At 31.1% G+C, this 19,328-nt stretch overlaps 1 protein-coding gene across 1 annotated transcript; it reads right to left on the reverse strand.

Moving 5' to 3' along the window:
• Positions 1 to 4,044: 4,044 nt before the first annotated feature.
• Positions 4,045 to 4,822, reverse strand: LOC140448386 (uncharacterized). Its single transcript, XM_072541474.1, has 2 exons — positions 4,519 to 4,822; positions 4,045 to 4,348 (listed from the first exon to the last, which is right to left on the reverse strand). Exons 1-2 carry the CDS (start codon positions 4,640 to 4,642, stop codon positions 4,047 to 4,049), a joined length of 426 nt encoding a protein of 141 aa, XP_072397575.1. The 5' UTR covers positions 4,643 to 4,822; the 3' UTR covers positions 4,045 to 4,046.
• Positions 4,823 to 19,328: the final 14,506 nt, after the last annotated feature.

The following is a 19,328-nucleotide window of genomic DNA, read 5'->3' on the forward strand; positions in this document are numbered from 1 at the left end:
AATTAGTAAAATGGGAGATTCCTCTGTAGAATTAGTATGATTGACAAAATGTATCATCTACTGTTCAAATAATTCTGCTATCATCCATCCAGATGATTCAGTACGCCCCTGGGAGCCTGGAGGTGCGTTTTTAACCATAAAATCTTTAAAAAAAATTCTAGGGAACACTAAAAACGACGGAATCGAATAACCTATAGTATTTATTGCATTGCACATGGTTACCAAAGTGCCTCTTTCATTTGAAACTATATGGCCTACTTGTTTCTAACCCTGTTTGGCTATTACTTTTCCTGTATCTTGCACAGCTGTTAGTGCTGTTTCGTCAACATTTAGGTGTTAATGCATATTTTTTATAAATCTACCTAGTGAAGTTGCTTCTGCCGATCGTAAGGATATTTTATGAATTTTGTTTCATAAAACTTGTAAACCAAAACTTGTCTGCCATCTTGTTTTCTTCCCATGAAGTTGGTATTTTTTTCCTGTTAGCAATTGTCTGGTCATCGTCTATAAATAATTACTCAGTTCTTTTTCCTCGGTTGAAGAAAAAATTTGATTGATAACATAATTTGGGATCAATCTTGGAGCTCCCTCAAGAACTTCTGAAGTCCAATCTATATTATTTTTATTTTCATTGCACCTTTTAAAATATCTCCTAAACTTAGTGCGTGGAATGTCGTATTTTAAAGCAGCAGCCTTTTGTGATAATCCACCTTCCCAAACAGCATAAATCGCTTTTCTCTTATTTTCATCTGTAGTTTTTCCAATACCGGGATTTTTGGTATTTTCCGTGACATATTACTATCTGAAACAAAATTATTTTTGATATTTTTTGTAGACAGAACAATGACCACTGCTTTTTACAAACGTTTGAAGGAACAGTGGCCACAACTTTTTTTTTCAAAAGCAGTGGCCACTGTTCCTGCATAAGTGTGTGACCACTGTACCAAAAGCTGATTGTTTAGGAGGCATAACCTAAAAACTACTACTTTGAAGATAGATTATAATTTGCATCACCTGCAAGTTTTAAATACTATACTGTATACCACAAAACATACAGAACATTTAATATGTATATTATTATTGGCTGAAAATATGTTTAAACTTACTTGCTACTTCAACACAACACACCTCTCAACAGGTTCGTATACAAAATGGAAACTATGGTGAAGGAGTAGTAAGCGACTACTGTGACTAAAATTGTTAGCGTTTGTACTAGATGGCGCGTCTTTCTATCAAACAACAACAAAATATTTAAAAGTGGCCACTGTACCTGACTGGCCACTGTTCCAGCCTCTCTCTTATTTTTGTACCTCATATACGCCTAGCGTGATCATATATGAACACGGGTCCCTTTCAAAAAATAAAGAAATTTTTACAAAGCTTATATAAATATACATACAACTTTAAAATAAAAGAGATTTTATACAAATATTTAACAAAAAAACAATTCAGGCGCTAGTGGGTTAAAGAAGCAACATATGATTTGAAAAATGGTATATTTTAATTAGTTTATTAGTAATAATTAAAGCTCGGATTATAGGCAAAATGCCTTTTTTGCCTATTATAATTGTTTTTTGCACTTTTTGCCTTTTTTCGTAAATCCCGCCTATTTGTGCCTTTTTTAAAACTTCATGGTACTACCCATGATATTATTCTATTACTAAACCATTCTATAATAAAATTTTGGGTCAATAATAAAATATCAATGGTTTGTTTATATAACAGATTTCTAGGAAAATGTACCTGATCGAGACTTGAGGGTTAACTGTTTGGAAATCCCTAAGCTTTATTAGTTTATTATCAGTTGTACAGTCGGTTACTGTATCAGAGTTTAGTCACAAATTGCTATATCCTAGTTTAGTTTTGTTGCGTATACCGAAAAGCAAAGAACACGTTTTAAAACGTTTTAGATATTTGTGTGAAAAGATGACATCTAAATTAAAGCTATGGATCGCACCTTATTCGGAACTTTTTCTAGAAGGAGATGGAGAATTTTGTAAACCATGCGACAAATCGGTAAGTTTTATTTTTTCTCTATTTTTCTCGTCCCACAACATAACTAAATTCTAAAGCGGTTTTAGAATTCTAATAATTTTTTTTAATTCTCAGATTTCAAGTAGAAAAAAGTACTTTATTGACCAGTATTGTGGAACCCCACTTCATAAACGTAATTTGGAAAAATTAAATTCCTCAAAGTTAGCCCAAATATCTCTACGGGATAGTTTAACCCTTTGCAGCCCGAATTATGCTATTTGCATTAAAATATATTTCTCAACAAAAATTGTGTTATTTATCGTAAAATTTAACACCAAAAATTGGAAATAATATTTTTTTATGACAACTTTTTGGAGTTTGGAGGTGGTTCCATGGTGGAACCACAGGGAAATAAGTGTGAATTAAAAAAGTTATTTATTTCGCATGAAAACTACAAAAACAATTACAACCACAGGAAAATAAGTATGAATTCAAAAAAGTTATTTTTATTTTTTATGAAAACTTGAAAAGCAATTAGATTTATCCGTGAGACAAAGCCCAACTTTACATGAGGAACAGTGCCATCTAGTTCTATGAGGTTGGTTTCTAGTGCTACAGTGAGCACATCGAACTTTATTGCCATGAATGGGCATATGAGCAGCTTTGTCGGTGCGTATTTCAATGGGAACCTGAATTTTAAATTTATTCGGCACTTCTGCTTTTGAACTTGGTCTTCCTCTTTGGGGAGTGGAAGGATCAGCACCTATCAAACCTGCAGATACTGCTAAACGAAAAACTTTGAGAGTAACTGATGGTGTTTGAGATCTTTCTTTGAATATGATATATGCGTTTACAATTGTTAGATCAATAAAATGCCAGAAAATTCGATGCCACCATTTTTTAGATTTACGATCTATTGCATAGCAAGCCTTGTACATATCTGATTTGTCTACGTAACCCATATGTTTATTATAATCTATCACTACTGTAAGACCAGTAAAAGTTTTTTTGGAGCCATCTTTTTGCTTTCTTGAGATTTCCTGCATATCTTCAGGGTTATGAAAATTGCTCAAGAAATGAACAGATTTGTTATCCATCCATTTTGTTGCCAATATGCCCCCATTACTAATTTTCCAACATGTGTCACCACGTTTCATTGATTTATCGTTAGAGAAATCTTTGGGAAAAAATTTAGTATTCAGCTTTGCTGTTCCACAAGCATATATATATTGGGCCCGTAGTTCTTCTAAGAGTAGATAAGAAGTAAAAAAATTATCCATATACACTTCATGACACTTACCAGCAAGACTACTTGTTAAATCTTTGACCACTCTAGCCCCTTACCTTTTTTCTGCAAGATCACCTGTTTTACCTGTATAAATCTGGAATTGCGAAACAAAACCAGATTCATTTGCTCGCACCCATACTTTATAACCCCTTTTTGTCGGTTTTTTCGGCATGTATTGTCGTAGTGAGCTTCGCCCCTTGAACTTAATCATTCCTTCGTCAACTGACTGGCATTTACTGGGATTATAATACTTATCAAATGTTTCCGTCAATCTATCTATCATTGGTCTTATTTTATACAATTTGTCATAATCATTAGAACCTTTTTTAGGAGCAATAAAGTTGTCATTTAGGTGCATGTTACCCAAAAACCAATCAAACCGATTTCGAGACATAGCAGATGATATATAGGTGTCGCGTAAATCAGTTCTTGCAGACCAATAATCTCTGTAGCTTGGATCTTTTTTTATACCCATAAGAATATTGATTCCTAAGAAACATTTCATTTCTTCTTTTGTTGTTGGAATATATTGTTTATTTTTTTGGGTTGCATACAAGTTGGTCTGAAATACTAATGTATCCAAAAGCTCCTCTGAAAAAAGAAGCATAAATATATCCAGCGGTTCTTCTATCTCTTCGGGCACATTAGGACCTACATCACTTACAAAAACTGAAGGACTCTTACCAAATTTTTTTGAATCATCGGACCAAACAACTACCTTTTCTTCATTCTTAGGTTTCTTTTTACCTTTGTTTTGTGTATTTGTGTCTTGTATTTTTTTTTGTTAGTTTTCTTTTCCTATTGACTCCAGTTTCGTCTTCACTTGATTCTTTGATTCTTGATTACTTGATTCTATTTCAATGTCCGTACCAGTGTCTTCATTTTCCGCAGTATTTTGTATTTCTTGAAGATCATCTTCAATAACAAATGATTCATCATTGGTATCATCGGGAGGTTCATCCTCTCGTCCATCATCATCTGAATCTATTTCGGAAGCTTCTGATTCTTCTCCGGATGGTATCTCTTCAATAAGTTGAAATACCTCATCAGCTTCGAGAGCTTCAAGCTCTCTAAAGAAACGGTTTCCTGAAACAATAAAAACAAATATTTATATTATGCTAATAATAGGCTTTGTGGGTCCACATGGAACCACATATTTTGAAAGCAAAAAACAACATATTTATAAAAAAATATAAGAACTTTTTTGTAACAACTCTAAAATAACATCAATATGTATATATTTATGATCCACTTACCTGACATATCTTTTATTTGCGTAGTTGAAATAAAAAAATTCGTTATGCGTGACAAAAAGTAAAAAGGTAACATACATCTACCGCTCCTTGAAACAAACTGAAGCCACCGAGAAAGTCGCCGCATTAGCGATCTAAAACACAAAATGGTAGGGGACACCGGTCTGAACGTGGTTCCGGCAAGCGTTTACTGGGAAAGGTTTTAGAAATTTATGAATTTGTGGTTCCGCTGTGGAACCACTTGCCCGAAAAGGGTTAAGCAGTTCAAGAAAAAAGGAGGAAGACGCATTTAAATTTAATTTATGCCAGATGATGATTGCATCCAACATTCCTTTATATAAAGTTAATAACACTAGTTTTAAATGCTTTTTCGAAAAATATCTTAATAAATCCTTACCGGACGAGAGTACATTGAGAAAACATACTGTGGAAAAATGTTATGTGGAATGTATTTCAAAAATTAAGCGGGAGTTAGAGGGCAATTTTTTGTATATTATCGTGGATGAAACGACAGATGTATGCGGCAGGTATATAGCTAATCTAATGATTGGAATTTTGAACGAAAACTTTGCAAGAAAACCTTATTTAGTTGCCGTTAAAGAATTGGAAAAAACAAACAATTTAACAATAAGTCGATTTATACAAGATAGTTTAACAAACCTCTTTTTACCCAACTCTATACCAGTGAATAAAATAGTTTTAATGCTTTCAGATGCTGCGGCATATATGTTAAAAGCCGCTGTTAATTTAAAGATTTTTTATCCTAATTTAATTCATTGCACTTGTGTAGCCCACGGGGTAAATAGAATTGCTGAAGAAATAAGAAATATGTTTCCGTTGGTAAATAATTTTATAAATTTTATGAAAAAAGTTTTTGTAAAGGCTCCGTTGAGGGTGCAAATATATAAAGAAAGACTTCCCGGTGTCCCTTTGCCACCTAAACCAGTAATTAAAAGGTGGGGAACCTGGCTCGAAGCAGTTTTTTTTTTACTTTTAATACTGCAATAAAATAGAATTAGTTATGTCAGAATTTGATGATATTTCCGAAGCCATTCGAGAAGCAAAATAAGTATTAAAAAATCCCAAATTGAAACAGGAACTCGCTTATATCAATGACAATTATAAATTAATAGTTAGCACAATTACCTTATTAGAAAAACAAGAGATAAATGTATGTGAGTCAGTAAAATTAATAGATAATTTAAAGACGAAAATTAAATCGGCACCTGGAAGTAACGGTCAATTAATTAAAAAAAAATGAAATATGTTCTCGACAAGAATGAAGGTTTTTCGTTTTTATCTAATGTTGCTAAAGTTTTGAATGGGACATTTTCCGAGGAATTTCAAATTATGCCAGATTTATTATCCACTCTGAAATATGCTTTAATTACATCTGTCGATGTCGAACGTTCGTTTTCAATGTACAAATTAATTTTAAGTGATCGAAGACATAGTTTTAAGAACAAAAATATTGAAAAACATTTAGTTGTTTCTATTAATGATAAAATTTTAAGTGTTATTTAGTTACTAGTTTATTTATACTAATGTTATAATTATGATATGTAAATATACCTGCCTTAAGTTAATATTACGTTAATTCACTTTGTACAATAAATAATAAGTTATATTCCTTTATTGTCTATATTTTGCCTAAATGTTAATATTCCTGCCTTTTTTAATGAAAATCTTTGCCTATATAGGCGCCTTTTTCTTCAATTTATGTTGCCTATAAATCCCAGCTTTAGTAATAATCATTTAAACAATTAAATTGTTAATAAAAAATCCCTGCCCAAAGTCGAATTATCATGTTGAATATTTGGATTTAGCGGATAAAAACATAATTGAATAAATTATATTATGGTCATTAATCATAATAAAATTATTGATAAATATATTAGTTATGCAAATAAATATATTAATACTAACTGCGATATAACCATTATCAATTATAAATACCTATTTTTTCCTTGTCTGCTCGAAAATTTACCTGGCAACTTTTATACGTAATCAAAAATTATTTGAATCCTTCATTAAAAAACTGTTTAATGCTTCTCTTTCGTAAAAAAAGGCAAATTCGTTGTACCTAATGAGAACTTTTTAAGGTTTTAAAAACGGTTAGTAAGAACACAAACGAGGAGAATAAAAAATCCATTATTCGCATCTCTTTTTTATATTAAGCTCTCCCGTAAAAACCAATTTAAAAGATCAACCGAAACCATTATACAGTTTCAGTTAAAAATTCATTCGATTCGCTTGGTTACACTAAATATTCATTTTTTAAATTTGTAAGTAGCATAAATAACAAATAAACGCTTTTATACTTGGCAACCGTTTTTCGGTGCTTACATAAAACATTTCCTTTGGACCTATAAAAAAAAGCAAATTTTGCATAGGCTCCGAATAACATTACACCTTTAATCAGGTTCTCTTTTACTCTTTAACGTTTTTCGTGGGGTTTAAAAAAATTGATCCCTACAGACTGTCTGCAGTTGCTCTTCTCTCGCGGTAGGCCAGATTCGAAATGTTTCATACCTATTTATTTTTGACTTTACTGGCCCATTAGTTCCCAAGATCAGAAAAAAACAAATTTTGTTTTTTTTATTGCACGTTATTACTAACACTATATCTGAATAGTTATTTATTAAGTTAAAAAAGAATAAAAGTTTGTATAACAAAACATTGCGCAGATGCAACGAAATTTATTTTAGCGGATTTAGCGAATTAAAAGCGAAAGGATTTAGGATTTAGGGTTTAGCGAAAAAAAATTTTTGATTTAATTAATAATTACTATAAAATTGTTCAAAGCAGTTTATACATACATGTATATATATATATATATATATATATATATATATATATATATATATATATATATATATATATATATATATATATATATGTGTGTGTGTGTGTGTGTGTGTGTGTGTATGGCCTAGGAGGACAAATTGGTTCAACTTCCCGTGCTTGTATAGGTATTAATAGAGTGTTATGACTCATTTTAGCATTCCTGCTTCATGAGACACTCGGACTGATACAAATTAAAACTCGGAAAGTCCAACGAATGTCTCCTAAATCTTGACCACTGCAGTGGTTAGCGTACAGGAGTGCCACCTGCTTTCACCTGTCTGAGATGCAGATCTCTGTCTCCGAATCAATACGCCTTTGCGATAATGCAAGTAGACACGCTAAACTCTCTAGTTTAAAACAGGCCCTCATCCAAAACGGTTACCGCGAAAATTACATTAACAGGAGCATCCACATACATTAATCTCCCACTCAATCTCAACCCAAAAACTCTCACCCTCATCTTGTGAATGAATGCTTTTCTTCCTTACATCAAAGGTATCACTGACAAAATTCTAAAATCAATAGGAATAAACACAATATTTACCCCCCAATAAAAACTCATGTCTTGTCCGATTAATAAAAGATAACATTCCAAATAAACAACACGGAGTTTATGAAATTCCTTGTGAAAACTGCCCCCGATCCTATATAGGCCAAACAAATGGTAGAACCCAAAACATTCCATTTTTGTTCGCAATTCCGACTTAATGCTGAGATTAACTGATCCTGAGCTGACTCTAGGTCAACACCATCTTCATACAGGTCACAAAATTGATTCTGAAAATTCCAGAATCATAGCCCCAATCCACTTTTATGTACCAAGATATATCTGAGAAGCCATAGAAGTTGAAAAAAGGCCAAATTGTCTCAATAAAAGAGAAGACGGCATACGGTTACCTTCGACTTGGAAACCACTCATAAAGAAAATACCATCCGCTCCACCCGTCCACCAAAATCCTATTGTCAGAAATGTTCTCGCTAACCTCCTCGCCAATCCCTGCGCCAATCACCACGCTTGCCCCCACGCCAATTTCCACCGAAGCCACGTAATTATCGACGGTATAAATGATGCTACGTCTTCTCTGTCCTTTTTTATGGTGTTGAATCGTGGACCTTGAACGAAGATATGTGCAGAAAACTGGAAGCACTTGAGATGTGGCTATATTGGAGAATGCTTAAGATCCCGTGGACTGACCGAGTCACAAATGAGGAGGTCCTCAGAAGAATGAATAAGAATCGTTGATAAGTTATCAACAACAAAAAATATAATAAACAGAAACGAGTGTCTTTCTGACATAAATCAAACATCAATGTCATAATAAATTTATACAAAATTAAATAAAATTAAAATATTGTACTTACATAACTATATAATTTTAATAAGTTAAGTTTTGATGTTTTGTCAATTTAAAAATTTAATGGATTAACCTCATGTTGTTTTTATACTAGTTTTATACAATGTTATTTAATTCTAATTGCATTGTATTTACTGATATCATATTTTAGCATATCCTGAAGAAGCAAATAAATTTTGCGAAAGCTTGATTAAAGAACAAAGAGTTACACTTTCCTGCATTATTAATGACTGCAACCTCAACATAAAACTTTATTTTACATAACGTGTCAGTCAATAATACCTAACTACTTTATATATATATATATATATATATATATATATATATATATATATATATATATATATATATATATATATATATATATATAAATTATCATCATCATCAGCCGTTTTAAGTCCATTGCTGGACTCCCGTAAATAATTCCAATGCATTAAATCTTGAGCACAGTGAATCCAGATGTGCTGATTGCGCTTGATGTCATCTGACCACCTTGTTGGAAGACGTACTCGATTACGATAAGCATCGTGTCTAGGTCTCCATTCCAGAATTTTCTTCGTCCACCTTCCATCTTTTAATGCAACATGCGCCGCCCAGGTCCATTTCAATGTTGTAATCTTTTGAACTGCGTCAGTAACACCAGTTTTTGTCATAATTATTGTATTTGATACTCTGTCTCTGAGGGATATATTAAGCATTTACCTCGCCATCGCTCTCTGTGCCACTTGTATTTTATTGATTACTTTTCTGGTAAGGGTCAATGTTTTTGCTCCTTACGTTAGAACTGGGTGTACACATTGATCAAAGACCTTCCTTTTCAAGCACATGGGAATATCTGATCTAAAGACTTCTCTCAGTTTTCCGTATACACATGCCAGTCCTATTCTCCTGTTTAGCTCCGTTGGTTGATTATCCCTTCCTAATTTATTCTTGTGGTCCAGATATTTATAGCTATACACCTGTTCAATTTGCGTGCCGTTAGTTGAGATGTTTTTTGCCAGTACTAGGTTGGTCATATATTGTGTTTTGGAGAAATTAATTTTAAGTCCAACTCGTGTACACGAGCTCTTAAGGTGTTGAAGAAGCTGACAGGCATGATCTACCCGGTGTGCAATAAGGACTATGTCGTCTGCAAATTTGAAGTTGTTTAGAAATTCTCCATTTATGTTGACTCCAATATTCTCCCAATTATTGTTTCTTATAGCACTCTGCAAAAAAGCGGTGAATAGTTTAGGAGAGATGGTATCTCCTTGAAGGAAAATGTATTTGTGTTGCCATAATATATTCTAACTGCAGCTGTTGCGCTATTATATATATTCCGAAGAAGAGTTGTGTACCTATGATCAATACTGCACTCTGTAAGAGCTCTTAACATGGAGTTATGCTGAAATGAGTCAAACGCTTTCTCAAAGTCTACAAATATTAATATCAATGACTTGTTGTATTCTGTAACTTTTTCTATTAAGGATTTTATTACTACTATATATATATATATATATATATATATATATATATATATATATATATATATATATATATATTAATACCAAATACTAAATATTACAAGTCAAATTCTTTTTAATCATATAAAATGTTTAATCTTTCATATTATGAAAACAGTAGAACAAACAAAATATACATAATCTGCAAACTGGCCTAAAAAATTTACTTAAAATCTTATTGTGTAGAGTTTCCAATCTTTGTGTATCATAAAAAATATATTCCCGGGGCGCGGTGGAAAAAAGTCCTTGGGGGAAACAACAGATTTATTATGTAAGACAAGTTGTTAGGGGCTTGTTTGCTAAGCAAATTGGATGATATACTGCACGTGGCGATTTTTAAAAAATTTTCGGTTCGATCGTGTTATAAACAAAGAATTTTGTGTTGATATTGGAAAGAATAATTTTGTACTCGAATGCTGTATTTGTATAAAAAACATGGGAGTGTCTTTAAAAAGACAAGTATTGCTTTCGGCTTCTTCTTATGTTAGCTAGATAACTTGTGTTAGAATGCCTATTCTAAATAGGTAACCAGGAACGGTTCCTCAGAATTATTGGTATACTTTACTGTTAAGTCAAAACGTCAAGTTTGCTGCGTGGACTTAAACTGCAATGAGTTTTAAAAACTACGAAAAACCAATCTTTACCCGTCGTTTGTTTTGATAACTTGCGAGAAGCAGCAGAGTTTTAAAGTTATCAAATGCTTTTCCAACAATGGCGCTGTTATAACAACAACAAAAGTTGTAGAAAGAAGAGATGCTTCACGATTTCAGAGACAGGACAAGCGTTTTGAAACCCGGTGTTAAGGCTTTAAATCATCCTTAAAATATATTTCTTATATGTGTGTATATTGATTGGATCTGGCTTAAATTTATTTTCCCTACAGTAAGAAGAACGAAAAAAGAGGCTTGGTTGATATATATATATATATATATATATATATATATATATATATATATATATATATATATATATATATATATATATATACATATATATATACATATAGATATATATATATATATATATATATATATATATATATATATATATATATATATATATATATATATATATATATTGTTATGATGTGTTGTTTGTGAATGATGAGCAATGAGTATTTTAATAATATAGGGTTTTTATCGCGGTTCTCAAAGAATTAGTTTGTAAGTACTTTTTTAAATTATCTTTATTATAACTATTATGAAACACACATATATATCTAACCTAGCCAATGTAAATTTAAAATAAACTATCTTTAAATTGATACTCTTACAAAACTAATTAAATTCTATAGACAATGTAAAATTTAAACAAACTATCTTCAAAATTGAAATTGTTATGACATTAACTAAATTATATTAACAAAATTTTGTACCTTTCTTTCACTGAATGCCTAAATGAACTGTTTTCCACTATATAGATTCTAATCACCACTGAATGTCTTCGTACTTCGGTTATCCTTGTTTTTGTGAAATTACTTTTTCCAATTATCAGCTTCTACCAATTTAAGATATATCTAATTGATTATAAAGAAATTGTTAAAAGTGCATTCTCATGATCTTTCTAGTTCTTTACACAATAAAATAAACCTTAATGTTTTTTTACTTAAGTTTTTATAATAACTTTTTTATATACATGTATGATTATCACATGTTCTTTTTCTGTGCTAATTTTGTTAATTTGTAAACTATACCTACTTTCAATTAATTGTTTTTACAACTTTAACTCTAAATGTCCAGTTTCGTAAGCTTTTTCATATTTTTAACATCATTGACTGCTACATGTCTTTGTAAGGTAACACACATTTTTTAACTTCTCTATGGATGTTTGGTTTCATATTGTTCTTTTTAGATGAACTGATGATGCTTTCTGAGCAGAAAGCGAAACGTCTTCAATAAAAAAAAAAGTAGCCACCTTCTTTGTCTTTTATTTCTCCATTTTGACCGAAAAACCCACCACTCTTCGAGTGGTTGGAACCTAGTTTATTTTGGATTGACGGTCGTACTCCTTTTCTCGATATATATATATATATATATATATATATATATATATATATATATATATTGTTATGGATCAGTTTATCTTATCGATCAGAAATAGAATAAAGAGTTTTTTTATTATTTTAATATACCGCGGGCATATAAGTTAAAATACAACCCTGTACTTATTTGTAATAGACCATAAGAGAAAACATTGTTCCGTGAAAGACTGAGTGAATAGTGAAAGGACAATGGAACCCGTATAATTATAGATTTAAGGAATAAACTTTGTAATTGTATTTTACGGTGGACATTTTTCGAAAGTAAATAAGAATTAGATTTAGATATGAGATAACAAAAATTTGGAAACTTATTTCTGTTGAAAAAGGTAAAATTGTTAATGGTTTCTGAAAAGTAATTTGAGTGAAAGTAGTTTATTTGTTTTAAATATCATGTTGGAAATTTTTTAAATCGAAAATAAGTGGGAAAGATGAATGCTTATGATTGGTTAAAAAGGAATGGTGGAAATGAGAGAGTTGAGAAGGTTGTCTGGAGAGATTGAAAAGATTATTATGTTACCGGCAGACCAGAAGAGAAGACGTGTTTTCGTGTAGTCAATCTGAGTGCCAGTGTTTTCGTTTGTTAGTGAAAAAGGTGGAAGCTGAGAGCAGATCAAAATCGAGAAGATTAATACCTCTTTTGAGTCTGCATAGTCCACGAGATATAATTGAGAAAGAAAGGAGAATTTGTGAGTAAAGAGTACCGGTCAAAAAAGGATTAGGCTTGTGTTTTTTCGGAGGAGTAGTTTGCTGGTATGCGGTTTGGATCGATGCTGAGAACGGGAAAGATTTGATGGTAGCCGGACATAATCAATCAAGGAAAGAACTGTGGTTTGATCGAGAGGAGACATCATTGGTGTAAAAAAATAAAGGTCAGTCAAATAATTTGAATGAAAGAAAAATCTAAGATATTCTAAAGATAAAATCAAATATAAGCATACGAACTAAGATTCCAAGTTTCAAAGAGTTATTTTTTTTGTGAATAAATTATATTTTTATATGGTCATTTTTTTTAGTAGATATTATTATAAAAGAGATCAATAGATAGTTTGTAATTAAAATTAAATTTAGAGTATAGGAGTTTATTGGGAAAGATAATTGCCCACAAAAGTTATTTATTAATATTCATCGTATTGCTTATTGAAAATAAATAATAATTTGTGTGCATATTTATGTTGTTTTAATGTTATTTCAGTTTCCTGTTCTATCCCGATTATGAGCAACTAGGAGATACTGAACCCACTAGAAGAGATATATAAAGTAAACTGATTAAAGTAAAATTAAAAAGGCACCCTGAGAAATTTTAATAGTAATTGATTTGTACGACTCTGCATAAATTAGTGAATTAATTAATTAAATAATTGGATTAATTAAATTAGTGTTAATTAATAATAAAACATCATAAAGCAGATCACAACAACATGGCGAGCCAACGTGGGGTTTAAAAGTATCTCTAGTTGTGAATTTGAAGGATCAGAAACGGAAAACAGGTGATTGAGAGACTTTATTTGCCCGTCGGAAAGAATTTGATATATTTATTTGAAAATTTATGAAATATTATTTGAGTTATTTTATCTAGGTACAATTTTACATTTATTCTATTTTTGATTGATTTAATTTTTTGATGAATTTAAAATTTATGTGATAAATTGATAATATTTGGGGAGAAATATTTGTCGTGTTCTGCAACATAGAGAGTGTTGTAAAATTTCACATTTGGCGGGGACAAAAAAAAAACGGTAACAAAAAGAAACAACATGTCGACCACAAGGAGTTAAAGCAAAATGCAAGAAAGAAACGAGGATAACAGATTAGAAGAAACAATTGTTGAAGACGTGATATATTTGGGATTTAAATTGGACACACAAACAGTTAGTTTAGCCGAGGACCGGGTAAAACTCATAGATGAATACCCAAGACCAACGAATTTAAAAACATTGAGAGGTTTTCTCGGGACGATCAACTATTTTAAAAAACTAATTCCTGATTTAAGCCAGAAGGAAATTCCTCTGATCAAATTATTGAAGAAGGGTGTTAAATGGAATTGGAAAGAAGAACAAGCAGATCACAACAACATGGCGAGCCAACGTGGGGTTTAAAAGTATCTCTAGTTGTGAATTTGAAGGATCAGAAACGGAAAACAGGTGATTGAGAGACTTTATTTGCCCGTCGGAAAGAATTTGATATATTTATTTGAAAATTTATGAAATATTATTTGAGTTATTTTATCTAGGTACAATTTTACATTTATTCTATTTTTGATTGATTTAATTTTTTGATGAATTTAAAATTTATGTGATAAATTGATAATATTTGGGGAGAAATATTTGTCGTGTTCTGCAACATAGAGAGTGTTGTAAAATTTCACATTTGGCGGGGACAAAAAAAAACAGTAACAAAAAGAAACAACATGTCGACCACAAGGAGTTAAAGCAAAATGCAAGAAAGAAACGAGGATAACAGATTAGAAGAAACAATTGTTGAAGACGTGATATATTTGGGATTTAAATTGGACACACAAACAGTTAGTTTAGCCGAGGACCGGGTAAAACTCATAGATGAATACCCAAGACCAACAAATTTAAAAACATTGAGAGGTTTTCTCGGGACGATCAACTATTTTAAAAAACTAATTCCTGATTTAAGCCAGAAGGAAATTCCTCTGATCAAATTATTGAAGAAGGGTGTTAAATGGAATTGGAAAGAAGAACAAGAGAAAGCTTTTCAAATTTTAAAAGAGGAATTCTCGAAAGGAACGAAAATATATCATCCCATGTACAATTTGCCTTTCATACTACGAACTGATGCATCCATACAAAAATTTGCGGGAGTTTTGTCGCAAATACAAAACAATCAAGAAGTGCCGATTTGTTTTATTTCCCGGGTGACAAAAACACACGAAAGAAAATACAGTGTGACTGAACTAGAGTTTGCTAGCGTACTTTTCTGTGTAAATAAATTAAGATTTTATCTGTTGGGAGCAAAATTCACAATCGAAACTGATCATGCAGCTTTGGTACATATAATGAAAAATCGTCTGGTTAACAATCGTATACATAGAGGCATTTTGTTACTACAGGAGTATGACTTTGAGTTTCGATATATAAAAGGAAAAGACAACATTATAGCCGACGCTCTCACAAGGGATGAAGACTCGGGGAAAAAGGAAGTAATTGCTTTTCATGTAGGACTGAACATTTTGACACAAGAGGAAGGTGTATTTTCGTTAAACGAAATTAGAACAAATCAAGAAGACCTGGAAGAAAGAGAAAAAAGAAGAGCGGAGAGGGAAAACGGTATATTTTTCAAACGAATTGATGGAAAGGAACTATACGTGATAACACAGACATTGGCAGAAAGGATCATACAGAAATTACACGAGGACAATGGACATATCGGCAGCAGGAAGGTTTGGCTGGTTTTTCGCGAAAACTATATATGCCGAAAAGATTACCGGATTGCAAAAGAAGTTACCCAAAGATGTGAAACATGTCAAAAATATAACAGCAGAAATTTCCGAAATGAAAATGTGGCTAAAAATATTGTATCCCACCAAAAATTAGACATTGTAGCAATATATATGTTAAGTGATCTGATAATGACCACGCAGAGGAACAAACATATTTTGGTGATGGTAGATATTTTTTCGAAATATGTAAAGCTATACACATGCCGTACGACAAAGGGGGAAGAAATTATGAGAAAGATAGACAATTTTATAGCCACCGTAGGAACACCAAGGAAAATTCTTTTAGACAATGCTACGTATTTCCGGAGTGACCGATTCAAGAGACAGTTGCAAGACAGGGGAATAGGGACAAATTTTGTCAGTATCCGACATCCTAAAAGTATTCCGTCAGAACGTTTTATACAAGAGACTACAAAATTCCTCCGCATTGCTGCCATTGGACAACATCGACGATGGGATAGGAAAGTGGCAGAAATCGAAAACTACTTGAACACCACTCCAAGTAGGGTGACAAAAGAGACGCCGGAATATGTCATGAAGGGTATTATGCCAGTACGGCCATGGGAAGAACCGGAGCAGAGAGAGTATCAAATAGTATTGGAAACTGTTCGAAGGAGGCTGCAGCGCAGTAATGAAAAATATCTCCAAAGGCAAATCCAGAATAGAAAACGAAGACCAGTGACTTTCCAGAAGGGAGAAAAGGTGCTTGTAAGGGCGTTACGAGTATCAAATCTCACGGGGGACGTGTGTGCAAAGCTAATGCCTATTTTCGAGGGTCCATACATCATACAAAATGAAAATGGAATAAACAGCTATGTTCTTAGACATGTAGAATCAGAAAAGATACGAGGAGTTTACAATATCCAGGATGTGTACAAAAACCATGAATAAAAATAAGAGTATAAGTTTTAAGATGGAGTAATAAAAATTTAGGATAGGATAAAATGACTACAAAAGAAAAATTTTGTGTTGAGAGAAAATAATATTTTTTTTGGTTACACTTAAAAAAAAAGAAAATTTGTATCTCAAAACAAGGCGGGGATAAGAGAAAACATTGTTCCGTAAAAGACTGAGTGAATAGTAAAAGGACAATGAAACCCGTATAATTATAGATTTAAGAAATAAACTTTGTAATTGTATTTTGTGGTGGACATTTTTCGAAAGTAAATAAGAATTAGATTTAGATATGAGATAACAAAAATTTGGAAACTTATTTCTGTTGAAAAAGGTAAAATTGTTAATGGTTTCTGAAAAGTAATTTGAGTGAAAGTAGTTTCTTTGTTGTAAATATCATGTTGGAAATTTTCTAAATCGAAAATAAGTGGGAAAGATGAATGCTTATGATTGGTTAAAAAGGAATGGTGGAAATGAGAGAGTTGAGAAGGTTGTCTGGAGAGATTAAAAAGATTATTATGTTACCGGCAGACCAGAAGAGAAGACGTGTTTTCGTGTAGTCAATCTGAGTGCCAGTGTTTTCGTTTGTTAGTGAAAAAGGTGGAAGCTGAGAGCAGATCAAAATCGAGAAGATTAATACCTCTTTTGAGTCTGCATAGTCCACGAGATATAATTGAGAAAGAAAGGAGAATTTGTGAGTAAAGAGTACCGGTCAAAAGAGGATTGGGCTTGTGTTTTTTCGGAGGAGTAGTTTGCTGGTATGCGGTTTGGATCGATGCTGAGAACGGGAAAGATTTGATGGTAGCCGGACATAATCAATCAAGGAAAGAACTGTGGTTTGATCGAGAGGAGACATCATTGGTGTAAAAAAATAAAGGTCAGTCAAATAATTTGAATGAAAGAAAAATCTAAGATATTCTAAAGATAAAATCAAATATAAGCATACGAACTAAGATTCCAAGTTTCAAAGAGTTATTTTTTTTGTGAATAAATTATATTTTTATATGGTCATTTTTTTTAGTAGATATTATTATAAAACAGATCAATAGATAGTTTGTAATTAAAATTAAATTTAGAGTATAGGAGTTTGTTGGGAAAGATAATTGACCACAAAAGTTATTTATTAATATTCATCGTATTGCTTATTGAAAATAAATAATAATTTGTGTGCATATTTATGTTGTTTTAATGTTAGTTCCGTTTCCTGTTCTATCCCGATTATGAGCAACTAGGAGATACTGAACCCACTAGAAGAGATATATAAAGTAAACTGATTAAAGTAAAATTAAAAAGGCACCCTGAGAAATTTTAATAGTAATTGATTTGTATGACTCTGCATAAATTGGTGAATTAATTAATTAAATAATTGGATTAATTAAATTAGTGTTAATTAATAATAAAACATCATAGAGCAGATCACAACAATATATATATATATATATATATATATATATATATATATATATATATATATATATATATATATATATATTGAAATGATATTATTTAAAAAATTAATTTATAAGTTACACATTAGATAATATTAGATATTTGGTTATTTTAATAAGTTATATACTAGAGAATTTAATAAAAATTATTTATGTGAGGGCATTTTTAAGAAATTAGCATATAATAATTGTAAAAAGTTGTATTTTGAGGTTCAGAATTTGACCTTTGTTTATGTTGGAACATTCTGGAATAATGATTATGTCGGTGGATCGAATAGATACTTTTTTCGAGAACATCCATAGAGAAGAAATAGAACTAAATCGAACATGATTTCTTACCAGATGGTTCTGGAAGATCGAAAAGATATAAATACCCGTGATTTGGATTCAAGATGGCCAGTTTTATTATGAAAGTTAGTAGAAGATAAACTCATTTAGTTAGTGAAGTCAATTGTTCAGAATTTTCAAGACAGTCAATCAGTTACAAATAGTCCAATTGTTTAATATAGTGACTTAAATGAAGATTAAAAATTATGCACATTTATAATTATACACAAATAATTATTGAAGATTAAAAAAGTATATTAGAAGAATATTGGAAGAAATTAAAATTATATTATGATTGGAGATTAGTATAAATCAACTTATAATAATTGGATATTGGGATATGGAAAAGAAGAATAAATATAAATGCTGTTTTGCTGGTTTGCTTGGTGGTTTATAAATGCTGGTGAAGAAAAATATATCTTAAATTGGTAGAAGCTGATAATTGGAAAAAGTAATTTCACAAAAACAAGGATAACCGAAGTACGAAGACATTCAGTGGTGATTAGAATCTATATAGTGGAAAACAGTTCATTTAGGCATTCAGTGAAAGAAAGGTACAAAATTTTGTTAATATAATTTAGTTAATGTCATAACAATTTCAATTTTGAAGATAGTTTGTTTAAATTTTACATTGTCTATAGAATTTAATTAGTTTTATAAGAGTATCAATTTAAAGATAGTTTATTTTAAATTTACATTGGCTAGGTTAGATATATATGTGTGTTTCATAATAGTTATAATAAAGATAATTTAAAAAAGTACTTACAAACTAATTCTTTGAGAACCGCGATAAAAACCCTATATTATTAAAATACTCATTGCTCATCATTCACAAACAACACATCATAACAATATATATATATATATATATATATATATATATATATATATATATATATATATATATATATACATATATATATATATATACAT

This window comes from Diabrotica undecimpunctata, chromosome 8 (genome assembly GCF_040954645.1).
Source record: "Diabrotica undecimpunctata isolate CICGRU chromosome 8, icDiaUnde3, whole genome shotgun sequence".
NCBI lineage: Eukaryota > Metazoa > Arthropoda > Insecta > Coleoptera > Chrysomelidae > Diabrotica > Diabrotica undecimpunctata.

Coding starts and splice junctions, on each gene's coding strand:
- LOC140448386 (XM_072541474.1), bottom strand. CDS start 4,642: ATGCGGCGACTTTCTCGGTGGCTTCAGTTTGTTTCAAGGAGCGGTAGA. Junction 4,349..4,518: donor GCAAATAAAAGATATGTCAG/GTAAGTGGATCA, acceptor TTATTGTTTCAG/GAAACCGTTTCTTTAGAGAG.